This window comes from Ctenocephalides felis, unplaced genomic scaffold (genome assembly GCF_003426905.1).
Source record: "Ctenocephalides felis isolate EL2017-DRISC unplaced genomic scaffold, ASM342690v1 CF-g0.4_SCAFFOLD_01170, whole genome shotgun sequence".
Taxonomy (NCBI): Eukaryota; Metazoa; Arthropoda; class Insecta; order Siphonaptera; family Pulicidae; genus Ctenocephalides; species Ctenocephalides felis.
In genome coordinates, this window is record NW_020537324.1 from 63,184,656 (window position 1) to 63,207,233 (window position 22,578).

The window sequence follows — 22,578 nt, forward strand, 5'->3', positions numbered from 1 at the left end:
CATTGCCTGGTCCACCAACGAACGTGCAAGTAACTGATGTCACAGCCACCAGTGTCAAACTAGAATGGTCCTATACTGGTCCTGAAGATCTTCAATATTATGTCATTCAGTTCAAACCAAAATACGCAAATCAAGTAAGGGATAATGATAATTATAATAAAATTTTAACTGATTAATTTCCTATTTTCCATTTTTTTGTATGTTTTTAAAATGTGTCATCAATTTTATTCTAGGCTTACAGTGAGATTTCTGGTATCATCACAATGTACTATTCTGTAAGAAATTTATCACCATATACTGAATACGAGTTTTTCGTGATTGCTGTTAATAATATTGGAAGAGGACCACCAAGTATTCCTGCAGTTAAAACCACAGGCGAGACGAGTGAGTTCTGTTAAAATTTAAATTTTTGAATAAAACCTTCATAATTTCTTCCTACTTTATAGTAGTAAAAAATAAGTTTATTATCATATATGTAATAATACATTTTTAATTAGTTTGGTTTCAGCTTTGCCTAACAACGGACTGAACGTACTTATACATTTTTATTTATTATCCAGCTTCTTCGGATTAGAAAACATTTTTTATTTATTTTCCAGCATCGTCCAGATTAGAAAATATTTTTGTAGTTTTTTGCGCATATTTTTGAATTGGACAAATTTTTGAGATGAGATTTTTTTGTTATTTTTCATGCTATCATTAAACTCCATTTTTTGGGGACAAATGCAATTTTTCGTCTTGATGTAAGTTATATTTTTGACTATTTTTGATAGCAATTTTTGTTTTGATATTTTTTCGAATTTGCACATCATTTCACTTAGATTTTTTGGAATCGATGTTGCAAATTTGGCACGCAGTTATAGTTGATATGAAATATTTTGTATATGCAATGAATTTTATAAAGGTCATATAATAATTATTTTATCTTCCTATTGCTACTAATAGCGGATTCCACTTTTGGAGGTGCTAGTAAGTGAACATTTAATTAACATCGTAGTTGTTCATATGTTTATTCAATAATTTTTATATTGTTTTTTAATATTCGGATTCAGTGATATTTTTTATTTCAATCAAATATTTTTAATGCAGAACCAGGAACAGCTCCAAGAAACGTTCAAGTTCGACCACTAAGTTCTTCAACCATGGTCATCCAGTGGGACGAACCAGAAACACCTAATGGACAAGTAACCGTAAGTTAAAAGAAATTAAAACAATTGGTTTTATAGTAAAAATTTAAAAAATATTTGATATATTCATTGCTTTAATTAATTATCTATTTCAACATATTGGAAGCAGGTTGTTCGCCTTAAAACTATTTATAAAAATACTTTTGTAAAGCATTAAGATTGTGCACTATGTAATAGCATGGTCTAGATATAACTAACAAAATACTAAGAATTATTTTATTTAAAAAAAAATTAAAAACAGCGTATTATTTATGAAATAAAATTAAAATCTTCATTCCTTTTCTCTTTTTTACCAATTTTGTTATTATAGGGCTACAAAGTGTATTATACCAGAAATCCAGAGCTTCCAATGGCATCATGGGAATCACAAATGGTTGACAATAATCAATTGACGACAATCAGTGAATTGATTCCTTTGACAATTTATACAATTAGAGTACAAGCATTTACATCAATGGGTCCTGGACCCATTTCGCCTCCGGTACTCGTCAAGACCCAGCAAGGTAATAAATGATAATATTTAATTTAGATTCAAATTTTACTTTACATTGATAATAATTTATACTACTTATAGTTTGTAAAAATCCTTGCCAAGACACTTTTTTTTTAAAATTTGCAATTTTACACATTATTAGCAGGTTAACTGGTTAACCATTGGTTAATGATAATTATCATTGTTCACCTCGCACTTACCTATTTACCTGACTACCAACTTACCTGTCCATTAGTTTACCTGTCCACCAGTTTACCTGCCCACCAATTTATCTGTCTGCCAAAATACTTGTCAACCTGATTATATCACTCTACATATTCGTCTATCTACCAGTTGTCCTATCTACCATTTTATATATACTCGAATTTACCTATTCTCCAGTTTACCTATTTACCAATTTACCTATTTTTCTATTCTCTACGTATGTATCTATCTACCTGTTTAACTATTCATCAATTTACCTGTCTACCAAATTACCGTCTACCAGTCTGTTAATCTACCAATTAACAATTAATTTAAAAAAAATATAACTTACAAAATTGGAGTTTGTGGGGGGTTTAGGGTTTTATGTTTTTTATACACGTATTACAGGTGTTATTAAAAATTAGTAGCTTTAAAATTATTTTTTAAGTATAATTTTAGTATGATGCCGTTGACATGAAGGTAAGAAATATCTTCAAAATACATTGTATGAATTCTCATCAATGTTTTGCATATATTTATAAACGTATCCTCGTTTGTGAGATTGTTGATATCATCTATGGCTGATGGGGCTTGTTTTGCATATTTTTTAATTTCAGGTTTAGATTCAATTTTAAGTTTATTTGTCATTATTTTACTTTATGTAATTATGTATATATATATATATATATATATATATACGTTTATTGACATGAATTTTTGATAATTTCATTAAATTGGTATATTTATTTTATGAATTTCTCTTTTCTATTAGGTGTGCCATCGCAGCCAAGTAATTTACGTGCCTCAGATATTGGTGAAACAGCTGTTAAACTAAAGTGGTCTAAACCTGTCCATTCCAGTGAAAATATTGTTAGTTACGAGTTATATTGGAACGATACATATGCTAAGGAGAAACATCACAGGTCTGTACCATATCTAAAAAAAAAATTTAAAAAATCTTACTTTTTCGCGAAAACAAACTTCTCCTTCAGGAGAAGAAGAAGTTTTCATTTTCGAGAGAATAAATGGTATCGTAAATTTTGACGATGACATGTCAAATGTATTAGCCTTCTTATTTTGCTTAATTTTGTAACTGAATTTTAAATTAATATTGTGCCTGATAAAAGTTGAACTAAAAGTTTGCGTTTGAAAAATATCTAGTTTCAGCTTCAATACGTGACTGCAGGTAAAATTTAACCAGTAGTTCTTTGTGATACTGTTTTTTTTGTCTATGATAGTTTAGTGTATGATGGTGTATAATAATTTGATGATTGACAATATTTAATGATAATATTTGAATGAATTATTTCTATTAGGCGTATTCCCGCAACAAATGAAGAATATGAACTAAATGGCCTCTACCCAAATACTTTATACTACGTCTGGTTGGCCGCAAGATCCCAAAGAGGAGAAGGTGCAACTACACCTCCAATTCCAGTTCGCACCAAACAGTACGGTAAGAAAACCAAGGACCTAATAATCCAAATATTTTCCTTAGCTTACAAGAAGGATTTCGGTAAGCGCAGTATAAATCAAACTGCCGTGTGAAAAAAGATCATAAACACGAATATTTTTTGAAGGGTTCGATTTTTTCCCTATTTTTGTATATTTTTTGGTAAAGTAGTATTGCCAAATTGTAGAGCTGTACAGAAGCTAACTAATAGTCAAAAAATTGTGTCATCTCCCATTGACGCGTGCAACATTTTGCCTTCTGTTTTTTGATTAAGAAAATTATTGATTTTTGAACAATTTTCTTGATTACATAGTATATGATGAGAGTGTGCGTGATGTATTATACAATTTTGAATTCTTGCATGATCCTTTTAAGTTCTAGTTAATATATTTATATATTTGGATATAAATTGATGTTTTTCAGTTTGTATTACCTTTTTTTGTTTTGTTGTACGTTATATGCACCGCACTAGTAATTGTAATTTGATACATTGATATTATTGACAATTTCAATATGACGAATTATTGACGAAGTCATACAGCAATGTGTGCAACAGATTGAATTTTATACAATGGTTGTTTTTGATTATTTAATATCAAGATTTTTTTCAGGAAAATTTATATTATCTTATATGGAAAAAGTATTAATCCGTAACTTTAATTTAGTTAATTTAAGTTGATTAAACTGTATATCGGTAGCGCCATTGTAATATTTTTATTCAAATATTAAACTTTAACAACTATAATTTTATGTTTATTTTAACTAGTTAACTGTGGTTCACATCGAAATCGGATAAAAATTTGGTTCATTTCACAAAATTGAAACATTTTATTACTACATTCTACTTCTTTGTTAACACATACATTGTGAACTAAAAACAGATTAAATACAATGAAATGTTATACGCGCAAATGTAAGAAAGTAAGGAGAGTCTTTGACAAAAAGCAAAAATTATTTTCAAAATAAAGAGGAGAAAATGCCATTTAGAAAGCTAAACTTTAATTCGCAAGTCTATGCAACTTGTCACTATCCAGAAAACACCATGTGATTTGTTCGACGTTAGCAATATGAAATCCACAAACGTGCCTTCAGGCTGTGACACCCGTGTGGAATTAATGTGGATTTCAGATTGCTACCACCGCTCGGTGTTTCCTGGGTAAATAACATGCCATTTACAACTTCTAATTTTATACAGTCATATCCTAAAAATATTCTAACAACTTGACATTAAAGATTATTTAATAATAAAAATAAATAAAAATAATATATAATATAAAGTTACAATAATAAATAAATAACAAATAAATGCTGTTTTATACGCATGACTCGTTAATACACAAAATTCTGTCCAGTATGTTTGTCAATCATAGTTAACTGGTTAAAGTGCAATTTATCATGTTCATATTAGGCGCTCCTGATATAAAGTTCAATATCCTCCAATTGCAGCTTAAGTTGCAGTTATTTGCTAAAGATTGCTTAGCAATATTCATCGGAAACCATTGTTCCACATGAATATTTGCAGAGTAATTTTTTGCGAATAACCTAGATCTTATTATCATTTTTTCCTTCCTTATACCTATGAGTCCTTTATTATGTTTTGTTGACCAATTGATATGAAAACCAAATAAATCGTAGTACCGGGCGCCCCGCCTCGCAATGTAACCGCCGAGGCAATAAGTCCCACGGCTATCAAAGTGAAATGGTCTCCGCCTCCGGCAGAAAGTGCGAACGGTAGAATTGTGTACTATAAACTGCAGGTCGTTGAATCAGGAAGATCTGATAGCGAAGCGTCCGTCACCACCTTAAATGCCACCGAATTTGTCCTGGACGAATTGAAACGATGGACCGAATATAGAATTTGGGTACTGGCCGGCACGAGCGTGGGAGACGGACCTACCAGCTATCCTATTACTGTGCGAACTCACGAAGACGGTATGTATCGTTTTATTTTTATTTTTGGATAATTTTATGAGAAACATAAATAATATTTAACAATAATGTAAAATGTTATAAAGTTATTTCACAAATGCTGTTGATATAGACAATACGGACATAATAAATGTATATGTAATACTTTTGCTGAACGGTTCTTCACACGATTTAGCATTAGTTAGCCACAAAATATTGATACTTTGTGAATATTACATTTGTGAAATAATTTTATAAAATGTTAAGATATGATTCGTCATTTGATTAGTGTTCTTTATGCTTGTGTTTAGTTCTTATGATTTTAATAAAAAGTAATTCGTAAAATTGCATTAAAATCGGGCAAAAACAGTACTGATTTTTTTGTAATTTTAAATTTTTGATTTTTAATGCAATTCAATTTTTTTATCTTTGTATTTTTATTCGCATTTGTCATAGTTTCCAAGATATTATGCAAAACAGATGATTTTCTAAAAGTTGTGATTTTTTTGTAAAATATGTGCACTAAAGCAACCAAACTACTAGAATCCATCAAACTCATTATATTTTATTGAATATTTATTGATTCGGCTATTACTGATTTATTAAAAAATATTTTTCTCAAAGCAAATGTGAATAACTTTATCAAAATCGTGTTTCTGACAAAGCCTTAATATCAGAATCATCTCTTAACATTTTTTTTTCTAAAAATTAACTTAGCTATGAATATTATGTATTTGTATGATCTCTTATGTTTTACCAACTATACATATTATCAATGAGTTTTTCTAGGAAAAGAATTTCAGAACAAATTATTTTATTGAGGCATTGTTTGATTTCTTCAATATTTTTTTAAAATTATATATTTTGAAATACAAAATATTTTTAACATTTTGATTTTGATCTTTTTATTGAAGCTAATGTAATAATGCCACAATATTTTTTGAGTATTATTTTTTATAATACTGATTTTTTCTATTTCTAATGTTGGAAAAAAAACTGAACCTATTCCGTTATTCCTCCTGTGAATTAAATTTCTAGACCTTTTTCTTATTTTATTTTTTTCCATCCAAGACAATTGTTGATCACCAATTTAGATTGGTGCAAATATTTTTGGCCCGCCTAGCAAGAAGCGTGGCGCAAATTTTTATTTTGCAGTTTGAAGCGATTTTTTCAGGTGTCTGCGCAGATGAGGCATGCTTGCAGATTGGGATGGACAACTGTATTTTTGATGTCTAACCAATATTTTTTTGCAGCATCCACTCGTCATTTGATGTAGTTTTTGAATCGGCCGCGGCGTTATGCATTTTTAGTTACCGCGAGAGAGAAGAAAAATCATATTTTAGTATATAGTTATGTGTAGACAAACAATATATATTGATATTTTTGGAAACAAATTTTTGACAATATATACTAACACTATTTCCTTTTTTCTCTTCAAAAGCCCTACGCTTAATCTAGCAGGATTTGTTGAGGAGGTTTATGATCTAAATTATATTGCTTGTTGATATATCAAATATAATTATTCAATCTTAATTATAATTAATCACCGTGATTTATTTATATTTTGTTTTATATTATATATTTGAACGAAATAATATCAATTCTTACACCGACTATCATAAATGTTTAGTGTATTTTTGAACACTCACTATCACATGTATTGATTGCTTCTTCGATTTTATTTTTGATATATATTATATATTTATATATAATAGCACAATGCAATTTGTCGTTGTTTATTGCACTTTGAATACCACTCACGTTGAATTTAAAGTATTTTTTTACATATTTGATTCAATGTTTAATATTTGAACCAAATAAAGTACTTTGATATCTACAAATAAACGCCGGCACTATTTTGCATTTTCACTACGCGCACGCACCTTTTTTTGAGTATACTAGATTTGAACACAGTACCACCTTATTGCATGCTTATATCACTCTTTTGGTTTGGTTTTAGATAACTCCTACTATCTTCCTCTTTATATTCAACTCTATCCTATTTTTCCTTAATCTAGAATCACTTATTCAAAACACTAAAACACTCTATTACAATCGAATCTGAGAAGCTTTAATCAGGCAATCGAGACAGTATCCTTGAACCACATAATTTTCAATTAGTTCTTGATAGTAATACTTGATTTACTGAACAAATGACTCAGAAAAAACAGGATCGAATAAAGGCTATTTGTTGTTTTATTTCTACAAATGAATTTATTGCATTCGCATGCTACATTTTTGCAATTATGTAGGAGAGATGATTAAAACGTTAATAATGATTGATCGAAACAATATAATGAAGCCATAAATTTTCATTCAATTTTTGGTAGTTTGCGAAATATTGTTGTTCGAGTTTCGACGTCGAAGTTAGTACTTGATTAGTTGTCAAATGCAAGAAAATAGAATCAAGTAAAAGCGCGGTTCGTTTTTTCAAGCTAAGCTATTGAATTGATGTTAGAGATGATGGTAATAACGTTTCACCAGCTTTCTATGATTCATTACTAAAACCAATAATTTCAAAATAACCGATCAACTTCTAGCTAGTTTTCTGGAATCAGTATGATCTAAAGACCAAGAATGATCTAAAGAATGCAGTAACGATTTCATTCTATTGAGACTGTTTCTAGTCTGCTTGGTGGAGATAGGCATTTTTGGATCACTATTCTGTAGTCTACTTTTTATAAATAAAACAGGCATAATAGAAAAAACAAACGCTTTATATTTAGAAAGCTTCAATGACGTTGGGAGAAATTTAAAATATAGGAGAAGAGTAAAAAATTAGTAACTCTCACGTCAAAGCAACTAAACTTGAAGATAGTTGGCGGTAAAGTTCACCTATTTTTCGTAGTTGCGTTTATTTTTAGTTGTTATCAGAGTAACTATTCATAGTAGTTGCCACTAAGTTTTTGAAGATTAACATTGTGCTTCCTCCTTCAGAGGATCTGTAAGATCAAGAAAATCAATTTATAGTTTATAGAAATTTTAAACAAACATGAGCCATCAGATTACCATCATCTCACCTAACTATTTTACTTCTACTTTTTGCGGATTTTTAATACTTTTTACGAATAAAAGTCCAACAAGAGGTTTCAAATAAGTTCATCATATTTTACGATTGAATCTTCCTATCCTTGATGATTCCTACACCTGATTCAATTTAGGTTATGTCTATATAATATAGTAGGCAATTGATTTGACATGCGCACAATGGCACAAATATTATTAATCTGATTTGTATCACCGAAAAAAGCACTTTCTGTTTTGGCCGCACTACAAATATTATATATGCACCCTGTGAGAAAGCGTGTGCGAGTGTGAATAGTAATACTACTACTGTAATAATGTATCGGCTTTATAAAAGTCGAAAAGTAATTTACTAATTTTTATCCTGAGCTTCTAATTAGTTATTACAATTTGAATAAAATAATAACACAAGTTTGACATTAGGCTTCTGTTGGTTTCTAACTATTCCTGTGTTTGAATTATCATGTTGATTTGACTTATTGTTTATTGGGATACTGGATGGAAATTAAAGTATTTAAAGTTTTCAATACAATATTTTCCAATCCAGCATCTCGCAGTTTTCTTCGGGTACATAGGTTTTATTTGAAATAAAAAATAAGTAAGCATATTAAAGGACCATAATGATCTACATTTGAATACCAATACTAAGTACAGTGTCACAATCATATACATGAATTTTGAACACTATGCGAAATACAAATTTTAGAATTTTTGCAGTATTTATTCGGAAGTATTGACGTTTGCAATACGAGCGTCATCATTTTTTATATGTCGCTTGTAGACGTTTATTTCCGAATTTTCATCGTAAATCTTATTTTTCAAATTCTTTATATTCGTAGTTATGTGTATTTTTTGTTGTTTTATACTCTGCATGCTCTTATATATTATATTACTACTAATAACCAACTATATTTATTACAAGCGGACACAGTAATAAGTATACAGAAAAATGTGCTGGTTTGGTATTATGATGGTTTTTAATTTTTTGCGTGTGTGTGAGTGCCGCCAAATAATTTTTGAATATTTTTGCAACACGCACACATGCCAATAACCGAAATATTAAAACACTGAAACATATTTTGCCACTGTAGTCGAAAGTTTTTGTTTTTGGACTACATACACAAAATAAACGACGATGGAGTTTTTATACGCACAGTCTATTTTTTGGTTTTCCATTTTCCAATTTTTATACAATTATTTTTTATAACATCGTCTGTGAAAAGTGTCGTGCAGCGAAGGATTATTTTTGATAATTTTTTACATTTTTGGAATCACTACATGTGCGTGGGTGGACGCAAGGAATAATGTGATCGATATTTTGTTTTTTGACGATTTTGGAGGAGGTTTCAATACTATGGATTTATAGTATTGCTGTTTTGATATTTTTGTCTAAGATCAATTGGTATGTTTACAACAGCTTAGAAACTCTAACAAACGTTTAGCATTTCTAAACTTTTGTAAAACTCAGGGTACACTATATTTTTCCGTCGTACGATGCAAGAATTTTTGCGTGCGATGACGATTTTTGAATCAGATTTTTGCCTTATGTGATAAATGATAATCCTGATATATTTTTGATGAATTTTTGAAATGTTTGATTTTTGTGAAAACCTGTTTTGAATTTTTATACTGACTGTCGTTCTTCGATATTTTTTCAATATTACCTCTCGAACCCGCCAACTCTCGCCGATCATTTGGATATACTTTTGGCACAGCCGGGAGGAGTAAGTATCGCCGTGTCGCTTTCGTGTGTTGTTATCCTTTTTTGCGTTAGTTGAATCCCAAAAGACGATATCTCTGTTTTTGAGAATACGTCTCGAAAAAGTTTTGTATTGTTTTTAGCTGTTGGCAGGATAAAACTGCCACGTCATGTTTATTTTTCAATTTTACTCTGTTTGCGCGTTCGATTTTGTTTGGTTTTTATTCTTTCCAAAAGTGTAAACTGTTGATAGAGTCGTGGTTACCCTGCCCCTAGATCTTGCATTTGTTAATATCTGTTGAAGATTACATTAGATCCCGGGTTATAAATAATTTTACTATGAAAGTACAAGGCTATGAATGTATATTTTTACCACAAAATTTCTCATATATATAAGGTGACCATACGTCCCGATTTTTGGCCGAGGCAGTCCCGGTTTTCCACCTTGTATCCCCGTGTTTCTCAAAGCGATATTTGCCCCGGATTTAGATCTTTTGTTCCGCATTGTATCGGGTATTCGAAAAGTATAGATTTGAATTGAATTTTCGCAATTACTTGCTAATAAAATTACAACTATTCATCAAATATGTGAAAATGTTTCAACGAACATGTTTCTATGAAACAATACGTGAATGAGAAAATTTCCGAATATAACATTTCAAACGTGAGTAGCTTTAACGTTAATAATTTTGAACTTTTTATTTGCAATTTTAACAAAATTAGCAAAAATTATGAGAACGACCTTTTACACAAACTCTAATTTCGATTAAGTAAGTCAATTGTGAAGAAAATTGAACTGAATTTTATACAAGACATAAAAGCGAAAAAACGTATATGTACATGACAAATATAACATATAATGATTCCTACTAAAAGTCAGAAATTCTGCATAAAAAAACAATTTGTTTGAAAAAATTTATTGTATCAATATTGTAACAATAAAAAAAGTTTTTAGAATAGTATTTATCAAAATCATATTCAAATATTTAGCACAATACCCCCGTCCCGGTTTTGACCTAAAAAAATATGGTCACCTTATATATAGATATGTGATCCTTCATTTTTTTTATTTTATCTGGGTATAAATGAGTGTATCGATATAACACTTAATATTCTTTTTATATTTTAACCCTTTCGACTACCTGTGTGTACGAGTGTCGCCTTTAGACGACATCTGCATGATGGTCTGTGTGTACGGTATCACCCACAGTATCGACTTTTGTTTCAATACTTAACACTCTGAATTAAATGATTGAAAATTCGATTGGTTTATTATAATATTCAGTTTTTTTAAGATTGTTTTTTAATTTTTAAATTTTAAATATTAATATAATTCACTAGGATGATTTTTAACCATAGACATTACACTACATGGACTGCTAGTCCTTATGTTTTCCGTTGTATATGGTGCCCAAACATAGAAGAATATGGGACGTCACATGTATGAGCAAACATTGCCGACGACAATCGCGGACTCAAATTGTTGATCAAATGCCATATGTCATATATTACGTGCCTAACATACGCCTTATAATATATAAACCGATTTTAACAGGTGGTTTTGGTTTTATGTACATTTATTTCACAGGGGAAATATTATTAATATCATTTCTTACAAAATTATCAGTCATCACAATTGCCATTATATTATTGAAATAAAACTATATCACAGATAATATTTGAATTATATTAACTATTATGGCAAATATTATTAAATGTTATTAATATCATTTCTTACAAAATTATTAGTTATCACAATTGCCATTATATCAATAAAATAATACATATGGCATTCATTCAATCGGGAGTACTCAGCGATTGTCGGCAACGTTCGCTCAACAAGCGACGTCACAGTCCCTTCTATGTTAGTGCACATATTTTGCGCTCGACTAGCAGTCCATGTAGTATAAAGTCTATGTTTTCAACCCTACAATATGTTTTTTTCTTGCGGCTTGTTGTTCCGTACAGCAGAGTCACTCCGTTGGAAAACACTCCCATAGCGAAAGGGTTAAAATCAATTTGCTATCTTATTTAATTCATACTGTAAAATATATTATGCAAGCACTTACTTTTTAATTTCTTTACCTACCAAAAATATTACACATTTCGAATATAATAATTAATGCCAATAATTGGTTTGATCAGCAGTTTGCACTAAGGTGCAGCTTCAAACTCAACTCGAAAATTTACAAAATTATTTTCCAAAAAAATTTCAAAGAAAATTGTATACCTATATCTGAATAATATATATCTCAGTTCGAAGCTACACCTCCATTTTCTTCTTTCTAACATTTGCTGTGCTAGTGATATTTTTTAACATGATCATGTTTTTCAAAATAATCGATTATTTAAATTTTTATTTCTAAATCTCAATGCATCCGTAGCCAAGGTAAAAAACATTAAACCAACGAATTATTAACTCAGAAACGAAATAAAATTTTATTGATTATTTATAGTTAATTAAATTTTATAAATTAGAAATTTTGGTAAATTTTTCAATCTTAGGATACAATAGTGCATGGTTATATTATTATTTAGTTTAAGTATAAGTAAATTTAAATCGAAGTAAAATTAGTTATCATATTGAATGCAACTGTTCATAATATTATAAATGTTTAAATATATAAATAATTTGTTAAATGTTACCAAAAGTGAGCAGTACAGGTATGTGTAGAGAGTAAATTTAAAAAAATGTATCTTGTTATTCTTATTCGAATTTATTTGTTATCCTACGAAAAATATTTTCGTGTTGGTATTCAAATGTCACGAAGCGTTTGTACTGTGTAAATAATGAATATGGATTTAGGAGGATTTGAAAATTCGACGATTTTATTATTTTTGTTATTATTTATAAGTGAATTGAGAAGTAGATGTGCATTTGATACGTTATGTCCAAAAATGGTTGTTTATGGATTTGTACAGATAATGTTCATAAACAATCGGTTTTGTGAGATAAATGATCACACGTAATACTGATGAAAAATATCTTATTTATTTTTTTAAATATATTCCTAAATGGTACATTTTTTTAGATGATTTATTATTGGAGCCACTGCAACATTTTTGAGACTATCAATAGCCTCGTTTGCACTATTACGCTCTAAGATTTCTGCATAAGTCTTTTAAACACTGTTCGAAAGTAAATTATAATTTTTATAAATAATTTTATTATCATTACGTGGTCGATCATGTATGCATGAGGTGCGCACAGGTATCCCCAAGCACATTATTTACAAATATATGCCAAGGAATACCTAAGCGTTTCGTTCGCGTGCAAGTTGTAAATCTTAAAATAAATGAATCCGAGATTAGTGCATTTTCTGATTTGCCCCATGATCAAATAACAGTGCCTGGTGAGCCCCAAGAAGTCAAAGTGACCCCATTGAATTCCACGTCCATACATGTCGTTTGGCGCCCGCCTCTGGAAAAGGATCGTAATGGTGTTATTAGAGGGTATCACGTTCATGTCCAAGAGGTTAAAGAAGAGGTAATAAAAATTTTAAAAAATTATTCATTATTTAAAGTTAAAAAATTATTCATAAAATAATAAGGTACAAGTCGTGCCCTACCATAGTCGTACTTGGTAATATTTTGTCTGATATTTTTTAAGTTATATCATCTAGTACTTTTTTGAGTCAGTACACGTTTAGAATTGGAAAGTTATCCAACTTTGTGAAACAGTCGTAATTACAAAATTAGTCTAATTTTTTGACTCAATTGTAAGATTTTTACGTAAAGGACATGGTTCTTACATTTTTTTTTTGCAATACTGTTTATTTACCTATATAACTTATTTTGCAATTGTATTAACGCATTCAAATGATAGAACTTTGTTATATTATGTTAGTAGTTCTTTCATATTTTTTTCTGTGCAAAAATTTTTACTAGTTCAGAAGAAAGTATTTTCTGGATTTGTTTGATTGATACGAATAAATAATGGATAAATTCAATTTTTCAAATATTTACGCGAATGAGAATATACCAAGTGGGCCTTACCAGTAACGACTGTATTTTCATGAAAAGTTTTATCACAATTTTTAGCGCCCAGGATTTTCCATGATTTTATGAGTATATTGGACTAATTATTTTAGACTAATTTATTTACGTATAGCTGACCTCATACTTAACTCTATAGTAGGTTTCAGGTGATATGTAATAAACAATTTAAATATTTTTGAAACTATTTTAGGGTAAAACACAGAATCTGCTCAACGATCCTATGAGATTTGATGTTTTGGATGGCGCCGCGTTGGAACTAAACGTCACTGGACTTCAACCTGATTCTAGATACAGTGTTCAGGTTTACATTTGTTATAAATTATATTATTTAGCATGCAAAATATTTACAAATCACAATTTCAGTATTAAGATCAGTCTATTTTTTATTATAATATATTCAATTTCTATAACTGTAAGATTAAAATATTGTCAAATGCATCTTCTTATAGGTGCTCTATGTAACAGTCATCGAATTAGTAAATTGAATTAATTAAAACTAAAAATTCAAACTTAGTAAGCACCGAGCGTCGGGAGCAATCTGAAATCCACATAAATTCCACATGGGTGTCACAGCACTGAAGGCACGCTTGTGGACCTCGAAGTAAAAATCGAAATTATTATGCTTAAAAGATTAGTGAATTAGAAATATTAAACTTTGACTAGTATTTCGGCCAAGATCTCAAATTTGAGTCGAGGACGTTGTATCTTATTTTTTACTTTCAATCTGAATTATTAAATATTTTTGTCAATATCATTCGCAAATTAAAAATACATTAAAATAACTGAAAAGTAAAGATTTGAAAAGTTTACGAAATATGTTAGAATTAAAAGATATGTTGTATCATCAGGTATTCATCTCCAATATCGTCGAAGCCTACAAGCTTATATTAATCGTAATTTGTGTAAAAATAACCCTGATGAAAAACAGATAGATCTTGTTTTGAACAGGTTCAAAAATATTTTTGATTTAACATTTTCGACATCATTTTATCCATTATTTACCTCAGGTGGCAGCTTTGACTCGCAAAGGTGACGGCGATCGCAGTCCTCCAGTCATGGTACGGACCCCAGGAGGCGTTCCTCACAGACCTCATGTTACTTTGAAGGTAATCGAAAGAGAACCATCAGTAACTGTAGAATTGGAATGGAGTAAACCTTCTCAGACCTACGGAGAACTTAGAGGCTATCGATTGAGACATGGTGTAAGAGACCAACCACCACTAAAAGAGGAACACATCAATGGTGGACAAATCACGGCCAGAAGAATAGGTATGATAAATTAAGGAAACTTAACATATGTATTCATAGTGACGATAAAAAAGCAATATAACATTCAATGGAAATGAATTTTTAGTTATTTATTTAAAATATGATGACATATTCCAAATCTCAATTCTACAAAATTACTGGTACAGTTTATACTAATTATTCATGTGTTTCTAAAAGGTGATCTCGAACGAGGCGTGGAATATGAATTTCGTGTAGCTGGTCGAAATGCTATCGGAGTTGGACAAGAAGCCGTAAAATATTATTCAACACCAGAAGGAGCTCCTGATGGACCACCCACAGAGGTAACATATTCATTTGGTCTCTATATTTGATTCATCTGATTATATTCGACATCTACTCATATTATTTGCCATCACTTTAATTTTATCTTAAGGAGTATATAAAACATATTGTCTACATGAACTGTGTAAGTTTACTGGATTACTATTATATATGAATTATTTAGGTAAAAGTTCGATTCCAAACACCTGATTCTATAGTGGTGCGCTGGTTGCCACCAACTCGCGAACATCGAAATGGCCGTATTGTTCGATATGATGCCCAGCTCAGGCGCAAATCCGATGGTTCCGTGGCAGCAGAAAATACCGCAAATATTACCGCTGGAAGTAATGTGGACGAAGGAGCCAGAGTTGTCTTTGGAGGTAAAAGAGTTTTTATAATAAAAATATCGATATGATTCTATGTAATTGGAAATTATATTACCACCTTGTATACAAATCACTAAATGTATTACACATTTATTAAAACTAGTTACTACTTGTCCTGATTCGTTGTATCTACATACTTCTGTTCCTAATGTATAAACCAAGGTATCTACCATGGTAAATTGCAGTAGTCGGTTATAGTAATGTATGAAATAATTGATATTATTCCCAGGTTTGGAAGAAAATACTGAATATCTAATCCGTGTAAGAGCTCATACAAGTCGTGGAGCAGGTCCTTATTGCGCAGATGTGTCTGCAAGGACGGAACGTGATTTAGGAAGAGCTCCAATGTCTGTTCAAGCGGTTGCAACTTCTGATTCAAGCGCCGAAGTATGGTGGGAAGGCGTTCCATCTCGTGGAAAAGTTGTTGGTTACAGGTAAATATCATAGTTTTTATTTGGAACTGAAAAAGAAAACAAGGAAAACAAGTTTAGGCTTTATATGAAGATATGCCCAATACACACTTCAAGGTACTACTCTGACAAGAGTTGCTCTAAAATCACAGGGAAAACTTGCATACTATAGAGATACCAAATTAAAATTCAATGTATCACCCCAAGCTCCATAATATTTACATACTATTGTTTATTTACATACTATTGAATATTCTATATTCAATTTAATATTAACCAATGACTGAAAAAAACAATTAATGTTCTTATTTTTTTCAGGGTGTTCTACGCAATGGCTGCAGCAACAGCTTCTATGGATGCAGGTTCTGATTTGGACGAATGGCAACATAAAGATGTAGCACGTACAGAATCTGCGGATTTAGTAAATTTGGAAAAATATGCCACATATCGTGTGGCTGTAGCGGCCAGAACTTCAGATGGTGGTCTTTGGAGACTGTCGGAAAAAGTCAATGTTAAGGTAAATTTAAAATCAAGGTTATTAATTACTTGTATAAATCAAGGCAGCTCAAAGGTCTATTGACCATGGGTATTGATGTGATATATACTGCAATGTTCTGATCTAATTTGTTATTTATGCTGTTTCAGGTTAAACCAGAAGATGTGCCGTTAGATTTAAGAGCGCACGACGTCAGCACTCATTCGATGACTTTATCTTGGTCTCCGCCAATTCGCCTAAACCCTGTAAATTATAAGGTAATAATAAACAAAGGAAACAAAATGCATTACATTTTTGCATATATTATGTTTTATTATTTAGGTATCATTCGACGCCGTCAAAGAATTCGTTGATTCACAAGGTTTCACCCGATCTCAAACTGTGCCAAGGCGCGAAGTAGTATTACCTGCTCATGCCAAAAATCATATGATAGACGAATTGTCACCATTCACAACGTATTGTGTCAATGTAAGTGCCGTACCAAATGATTACCAGTACCGACCACCTGCTAGAATTACTGTTACTACACAAATGGCTGCACCACAACCTATGGTCAAACCTGATTTTTACGGTGTCGTTAATGGAGAAGAAATACAGGTACGAAATGGAATACAGGAGAAATAGATCTATAAAATATAATCACTAGAGATATGGATATGAGAATTTAATCTTGTGTTATTATAAATATGGTGATTTTTGTTTAGGTCATATTACCACAAGCTTCTGAAGAGTATGGTCCAATATCTCATTATTACCTAATTGTTGTACCTGAAGACGAATCATTGGCTCACAAACATCCTGATCAATTTTTGACGGACGAAATGATTGCTGGAGCTAAAATGGTGAATAATAATGGTGCACCTGGCACATCAGCATCTATGGCCAAAGCATCACTTCTGGACGCACCTTATATTGCTGCGAAATTTCCTCAACGCAATATTCCTTATACTTTCCATCTTGGCAGTGGTGATATTTATGATGGTTTCACAAATAGAAGGTGACTTACACATGACTATTCTTTAGATTATTGCCTTTAGTAAAATTACCTTACTTGAAAAACAATTTTAAACGTAACTGTTGCTGATCTCAATTTATCGCAATTATTTTTTTCATTTTATTTATTACTTCATAATAAATTTGTTGTTTTATTATAGTTCTCGGTCAGACTGAACATATTTTTAATGTTATTTATTAGAAAAATTCTCAATGCAAATGACTAAATAGCATTCATTAAATATTTCTTCCATTAGGTTGGAGCGAGATAGACGTTACCGTATTTTTGTACGAGCTGTTGTGGACACTCCTCAGAAGCACTTATATACTTCATCGCCATTTTCTGAGTATTTGTCACTAAGCATGCGTGAAGTACCTCCAGGTGACCCACCACGTAGACCAGACCCCAATGCACCAGGAGGTGACCCAGATGTATCTGTTAATCGCAACACCGAAGAAGCAGGTCTTGTATGGATAGTTGGTGAGTAAAATAATTATTATATACAATTTCCAGTGTTTTGTTGTACGTCTTAAATTATCATCCAAACTACTATTTTTTATTAATTCTTCAGGCCCAAGTATAGCAGCGTTGTTATTATCCGCTTGTCTGGTGTTGGTCTTCTTAGCAAGACGTCGCAATAGACCATGCAAAGCACCCGATCAGGCTGCAGTTACTCGCCCACTCATGGCCGCCGATTTGGGAGCAGGACCAACACCACAAGATCCAGTTGAAATGAGAAGATTGAACTTCCAAACTCCCGCAATGATGTCACATCCTCCAATACCCATTTCCGAATTGGCCGATCATATTGAACGCCTTAAAGCTAATGACAATCTCAAATTTGCACAGGTAAATGATAAAGGATTTTTCATTCCTTTATTATTAAATTGAAAGTGAAATATTTTGTCCCTCAATTACCTTCGTAATATCATATTCAAGTTGTAAATATAAATAAAATAGAAAATTTATTAAACTAATTAGTATTATAATAGATTTTCAAATAAATTTTTTAGGAATATGAAAGTATCGAAACTGGACAAACATTCACTTGGGATCACTCTAATATGGAAGTCAACAAACCTAAAAATCGGTATGCCAACGTAATTGCTTATGACCACAGTCGCGTTATCCTGCAACCAACTGAATCCCGAGGTGGAGATTACATCAATGCAAATTACTGTGACGGATACAGGTAAATAATTAGAAACTTTTAATTTTGCATATCAATGTAAATACAGAATTTTATTACTCTGATTTTGCAAGTTGTGACAGAGCTTTTTTATAATACCAATTCCTAAGCAAAAATGTTCTGAAGATAGCAGTAATTTAATCTTGTTTACTTTTTTTAGGCGCAACAATGCTTATGTGGCAACCCAAGGTCCTTTACAAGAAACAGCTTCAGATTTCTGGCGAATGTGTTGGGAATTGCGATGTGCAACTATTGTGATGATGACCCGACTTGAAGAACGAGCGCGTATAAAGTGTGACCAATATTGGCCGACTAGGGGTTCAGACGTTTATGGCCAAATGACTGTCACTACAGTTGACGTACAAGTAAGAAATAACCAAATATGGATTTAATTGATTTTTTTCAACGCTCCAATAAATTTTGATTTTTTAGGAACTAGCAGCTTACTGCATCCGAACATTCCAAATCCAGCGCACAGGCGCTACAGAACGACGTGAAATTAAACAACTCCAGTTCACAGCTTGGCCCGACCATGGCGTACCTGATCATCCAGCACCATTCTTACAATTTTTGCGTCGTGTCCGTGCTTTAACACCAGCTGATTGTGGTCCAGTTGTGGTGCACTGCTCCGCCGGTGTTGGTCGAACAGGTTGCTTTATTGTAATAGATTCTATGCTTGAACGTTTACGTCACGAAAAAACTGTTGATATTTACGGCCACGTTACTTGCCTACGCGCTCAGCGTAACTATATGGTACAAACAGAAGATCAGTATGTTTTCATACACGATGCACTTCTCGAGGCGATCGTCTGCGGTAACACAGAGATACCAGCCCGCGGTTTACATGCCCACATACAGCGCCTGATGCGAACAGAACCAGGAGAGTCTGTCACTGGCATGGAATTGGAGTTCAAACGATTATCATGCACAAAGTCTACGGATGCATCACGATTCGTTACTGCCAATTTACCATGCAATAAACACAAAAATCGTTTAATCCATATTCTTCCCTATGAGAGTTCTCGGGTTTGTCTGACACCTTTACGCGGGGTCGAGGGCTCTGATTACATAAATGCGAGTTTTATGGACGGCTACAGATACCGGAGCGCTTATATTGCAGCTCAAGGTCCTCTGCCAGAAACTGCTGACGATTTGTGGAGAATGCTCTGGGAACACAATTCGACGATAGTCGTGATGTTGACAAAACTCAAGGAAATGGGAAGAGTAAGTTGACTGATGTTATATAATATACCTATACTAGTTTAACTTCTGATTTTAATTTAATTGTAATTTAATAGGAAAAATGTGCTCAATATTGGCCATCTGACCGATCTGTTCGATATCAATGTTTTGTTGTAGACCCTATTGCTGAATATAATATGCCACAATATATATTAAGGGAATTCAAGGTAACTTATTAATTTTAGTGTGTTCATTAAACTTCAAGAAATCGAAAATATAAATATTTATTATTTATAAAATTAGGTCACAGACGCAAGAGATGGTTCCTCTAAGACAGTAAGACAGTTCCAATTCATTGACTGGCCTGAACAGGGCGTACCTAAGAGTGGAGAAGGTTTTATCGATTTTATTGGACAAGTTCATAAAACTAAGGAGCAATTTGGACAAGACGGACCCATTACAGTACATTGCAGGTATATATACGAACTATAATAAGTTTTATTATTTTAATGATGAATTTTAGGGTTTATTTCACGTTTTATGTAATTTCAGTGCTGGTGTCGGTCGAACTGGTGTTTTCATTACATTGAGTATTGTATTAGAGCGAATGCAATATGAAGGTGTGTTAGATGTTTTCCAAACGGTGCGAGTTCTACGGGCTCAACGACCTGCCATGGTACAAACTGAGGTAAGTGGTAAAAAGTTATAGGGGATATTCTCGATTTTGAGTTGTTATGTAATACATAAAGTGTTAGGTTCTTCTCAAAATTTGTGGCTATTTAACATACAGTTGAACTTCGTGTGATACTGAAGCGCTGCGGATAAAAGTCCTACAATTTTCGGTAAAATTGGAAAATTCTCAGAAAAAATATATGCACATGGTAATCGATCAACAGTTTCCGGAAAATAGCCAGAAAACTGTTTTCAAATTCAAAATTGAAGAAAAAACATACTAGTAATTAGCAAACTTAATTTTTGTGCTAGAGATTGCCATTACTTTATTATTTTTAATCTTTTTTCTGTATATATATTTTGAAGTTCAAGCCGTCGCTCTGGCAATCTGACGTGCAGCAGCGATGTCCATTATAACTAGAAAATATAGATCAATAATAAGTTTTCAATTAAAAATAAGCCCATTTTGGGTGTTGCAGTGTGAAATGGCAATGGCAAGGGAAATCTCACACTATTCTTCCCTGAAACGAATTGAAGTTTAACTCAGCTCACGGACCTGCCCTAGGGCAGTACTGTAAATGTATTAAAAAATTATATATTGCACTTCTAACAAACTAAAAATTACGATAACAATTAAAAATTCTCAATAATTTTACTCGGAGTGATAAGTCTTTATCACCCATACATACAGGTCGTCATGCGGATGTCGTCTATTGGTGACAGCCTTTATCAGGTTCATGCAGGTAGTCATATTTGTGTCACCTATTGGCGATACTCGCGGAAAATGTTTATGCTTTCATATGTTAGTTTCAGAAGCGAAATAAATACTTATTATAAGTTTTATATACTTATTATAATGTGACCATACATGGCTGATTTGGCCGGGACACTTCCGAATTTACACCTTGTGTCCCGGTTTTTTCTAGAAGTAATTTTTGTTCCGGATTCAGATTTTGTTCCGGATTGTCCCAGGTATTCGAAATGTACTTGATGGAGAAATTACAACTGCCTATCAAATATCTAAAAATGATGTATATTATGTTACAAAACAACGAGTATGCATATATGAATCAATATGTTATGAATGAGAAAATTGTCGAATACAAAATTCCAACGACGGGATAAAATAGCCTTTCACATTGCACTTGGCTGCCTGACACACGTGCTAATTTTTGCAAATTAATTATGAAGAAGATTGAACAGAATTTTATACAAGGATCAAAAGCGAATAAAACATATATCCAAAAAATAAATTATATTTTATTATATCATTTGGATAGTCATATTTAATTTATTTAGCATGAAGTCCCGGATTAGCATAACTAAAAATTGCCATCCCGGTTTTGACTTAAAAAATATGGTCCCCTATATTATTTTGACTAAGCTGACTTGGAATAAGAGCTTGATTTTTTTTATTTACACATAAATTACAATCTGTTTATGAATAGACATTGAGTAATTGGTTTGGAAATTAACAGTGGCATTTTCTAGAAGGAAAACCCAATGGTTTGCTTTGTACTTTATACTACATTCTAATTTAAATATTAATTATTATACAAAAATGAATAAAAACTATATAAAATTACACATACCTAGTATGTTGAAAATAAACCAAGTAATACATTGCGTTATCGACCATTGTGTTACTTCAATTAAATTGATTCTGTTCAGTCATTAGATTGTACGTGGTATTATACAGATATGCTATAAGTTCATTTTCATGTGGTCGACTTTGTTCTTGTAGCTAAGGGC

The 22,578-nt window shown here is 31.8% G+C and overlaps 1 protein-coding gene across 4 annotated transcripts in view; it reads left to right on the top strand.

The window, feature by feature from the left end:
* The window catches only part of LOC113368167 (tyrosine-protein phosphatase Lar-like), a gene marked incomplete at its 3' end in the record, with an annotated part of 46,958 nt that extends 26,116 nt beyond the window's left edge, over positions 1-20,842 (top strand). For 3 of the 4 annotated variants that reach the window (XM_026609735.1, XM_026609734.1, XM_026609736.1), the window contains 25 exon segments: positions 1-134; positions 234-384; positions 1,090-1,190; positions 1,498-1,690; positions 2,636-2,786; positions 3,180-3,319; positions 4,952-5,248; positions 13,295-13,434; positions 14,137-14,247; positions 14,954-15,215; positions 15,393-15,517; positions 15,682-15,877; positions 16,113-16,317; positions 16,612-16,810; positions 16,939-17,046; positions 17,111-17,386; positions 17,494-17,786; positions 18,040-18,263; positions 18,355-18,632; positions 18,797-18,975; positions 19,133-19,337; positions 19,405-20,196; positions 20,271-20,381; positions 20,458-20,627; positions 20,707-20,842. In XM_026609735.1, the coding sequence (XP_026465520.1) occupies positions 1-134; positions 234-384; positions 1,090-1,190; positions 1,498-1,690; positions 2,636-2,786; positions 3,180-3,319; positions 4,952-5,248; positions 13,295-13,434; positions 14,137-14,247; positions 14,954-15,215; positions 15,393-15,517; positions 15,682-15,877; positions 16,113-16,317; positions 16,612-16,810; positions 16,939-17,046; positions 17,111-17,386; positions 17,494-17,786; positions 18,040-18,263; positions 18,355-18,632; positions 18,797-18,975; positions 19,133-19,337; positions 19,405-20,196; positions 20,271-20,381; positions 20,458-20,627; positions 20,707-20,842 (5,177 nt within the window). 4 annotated transcript variants of the gene reach the window in all.
* Between the last annotated feature and the right edge of the window lie 1,736 nt (positions 20,843-22,578).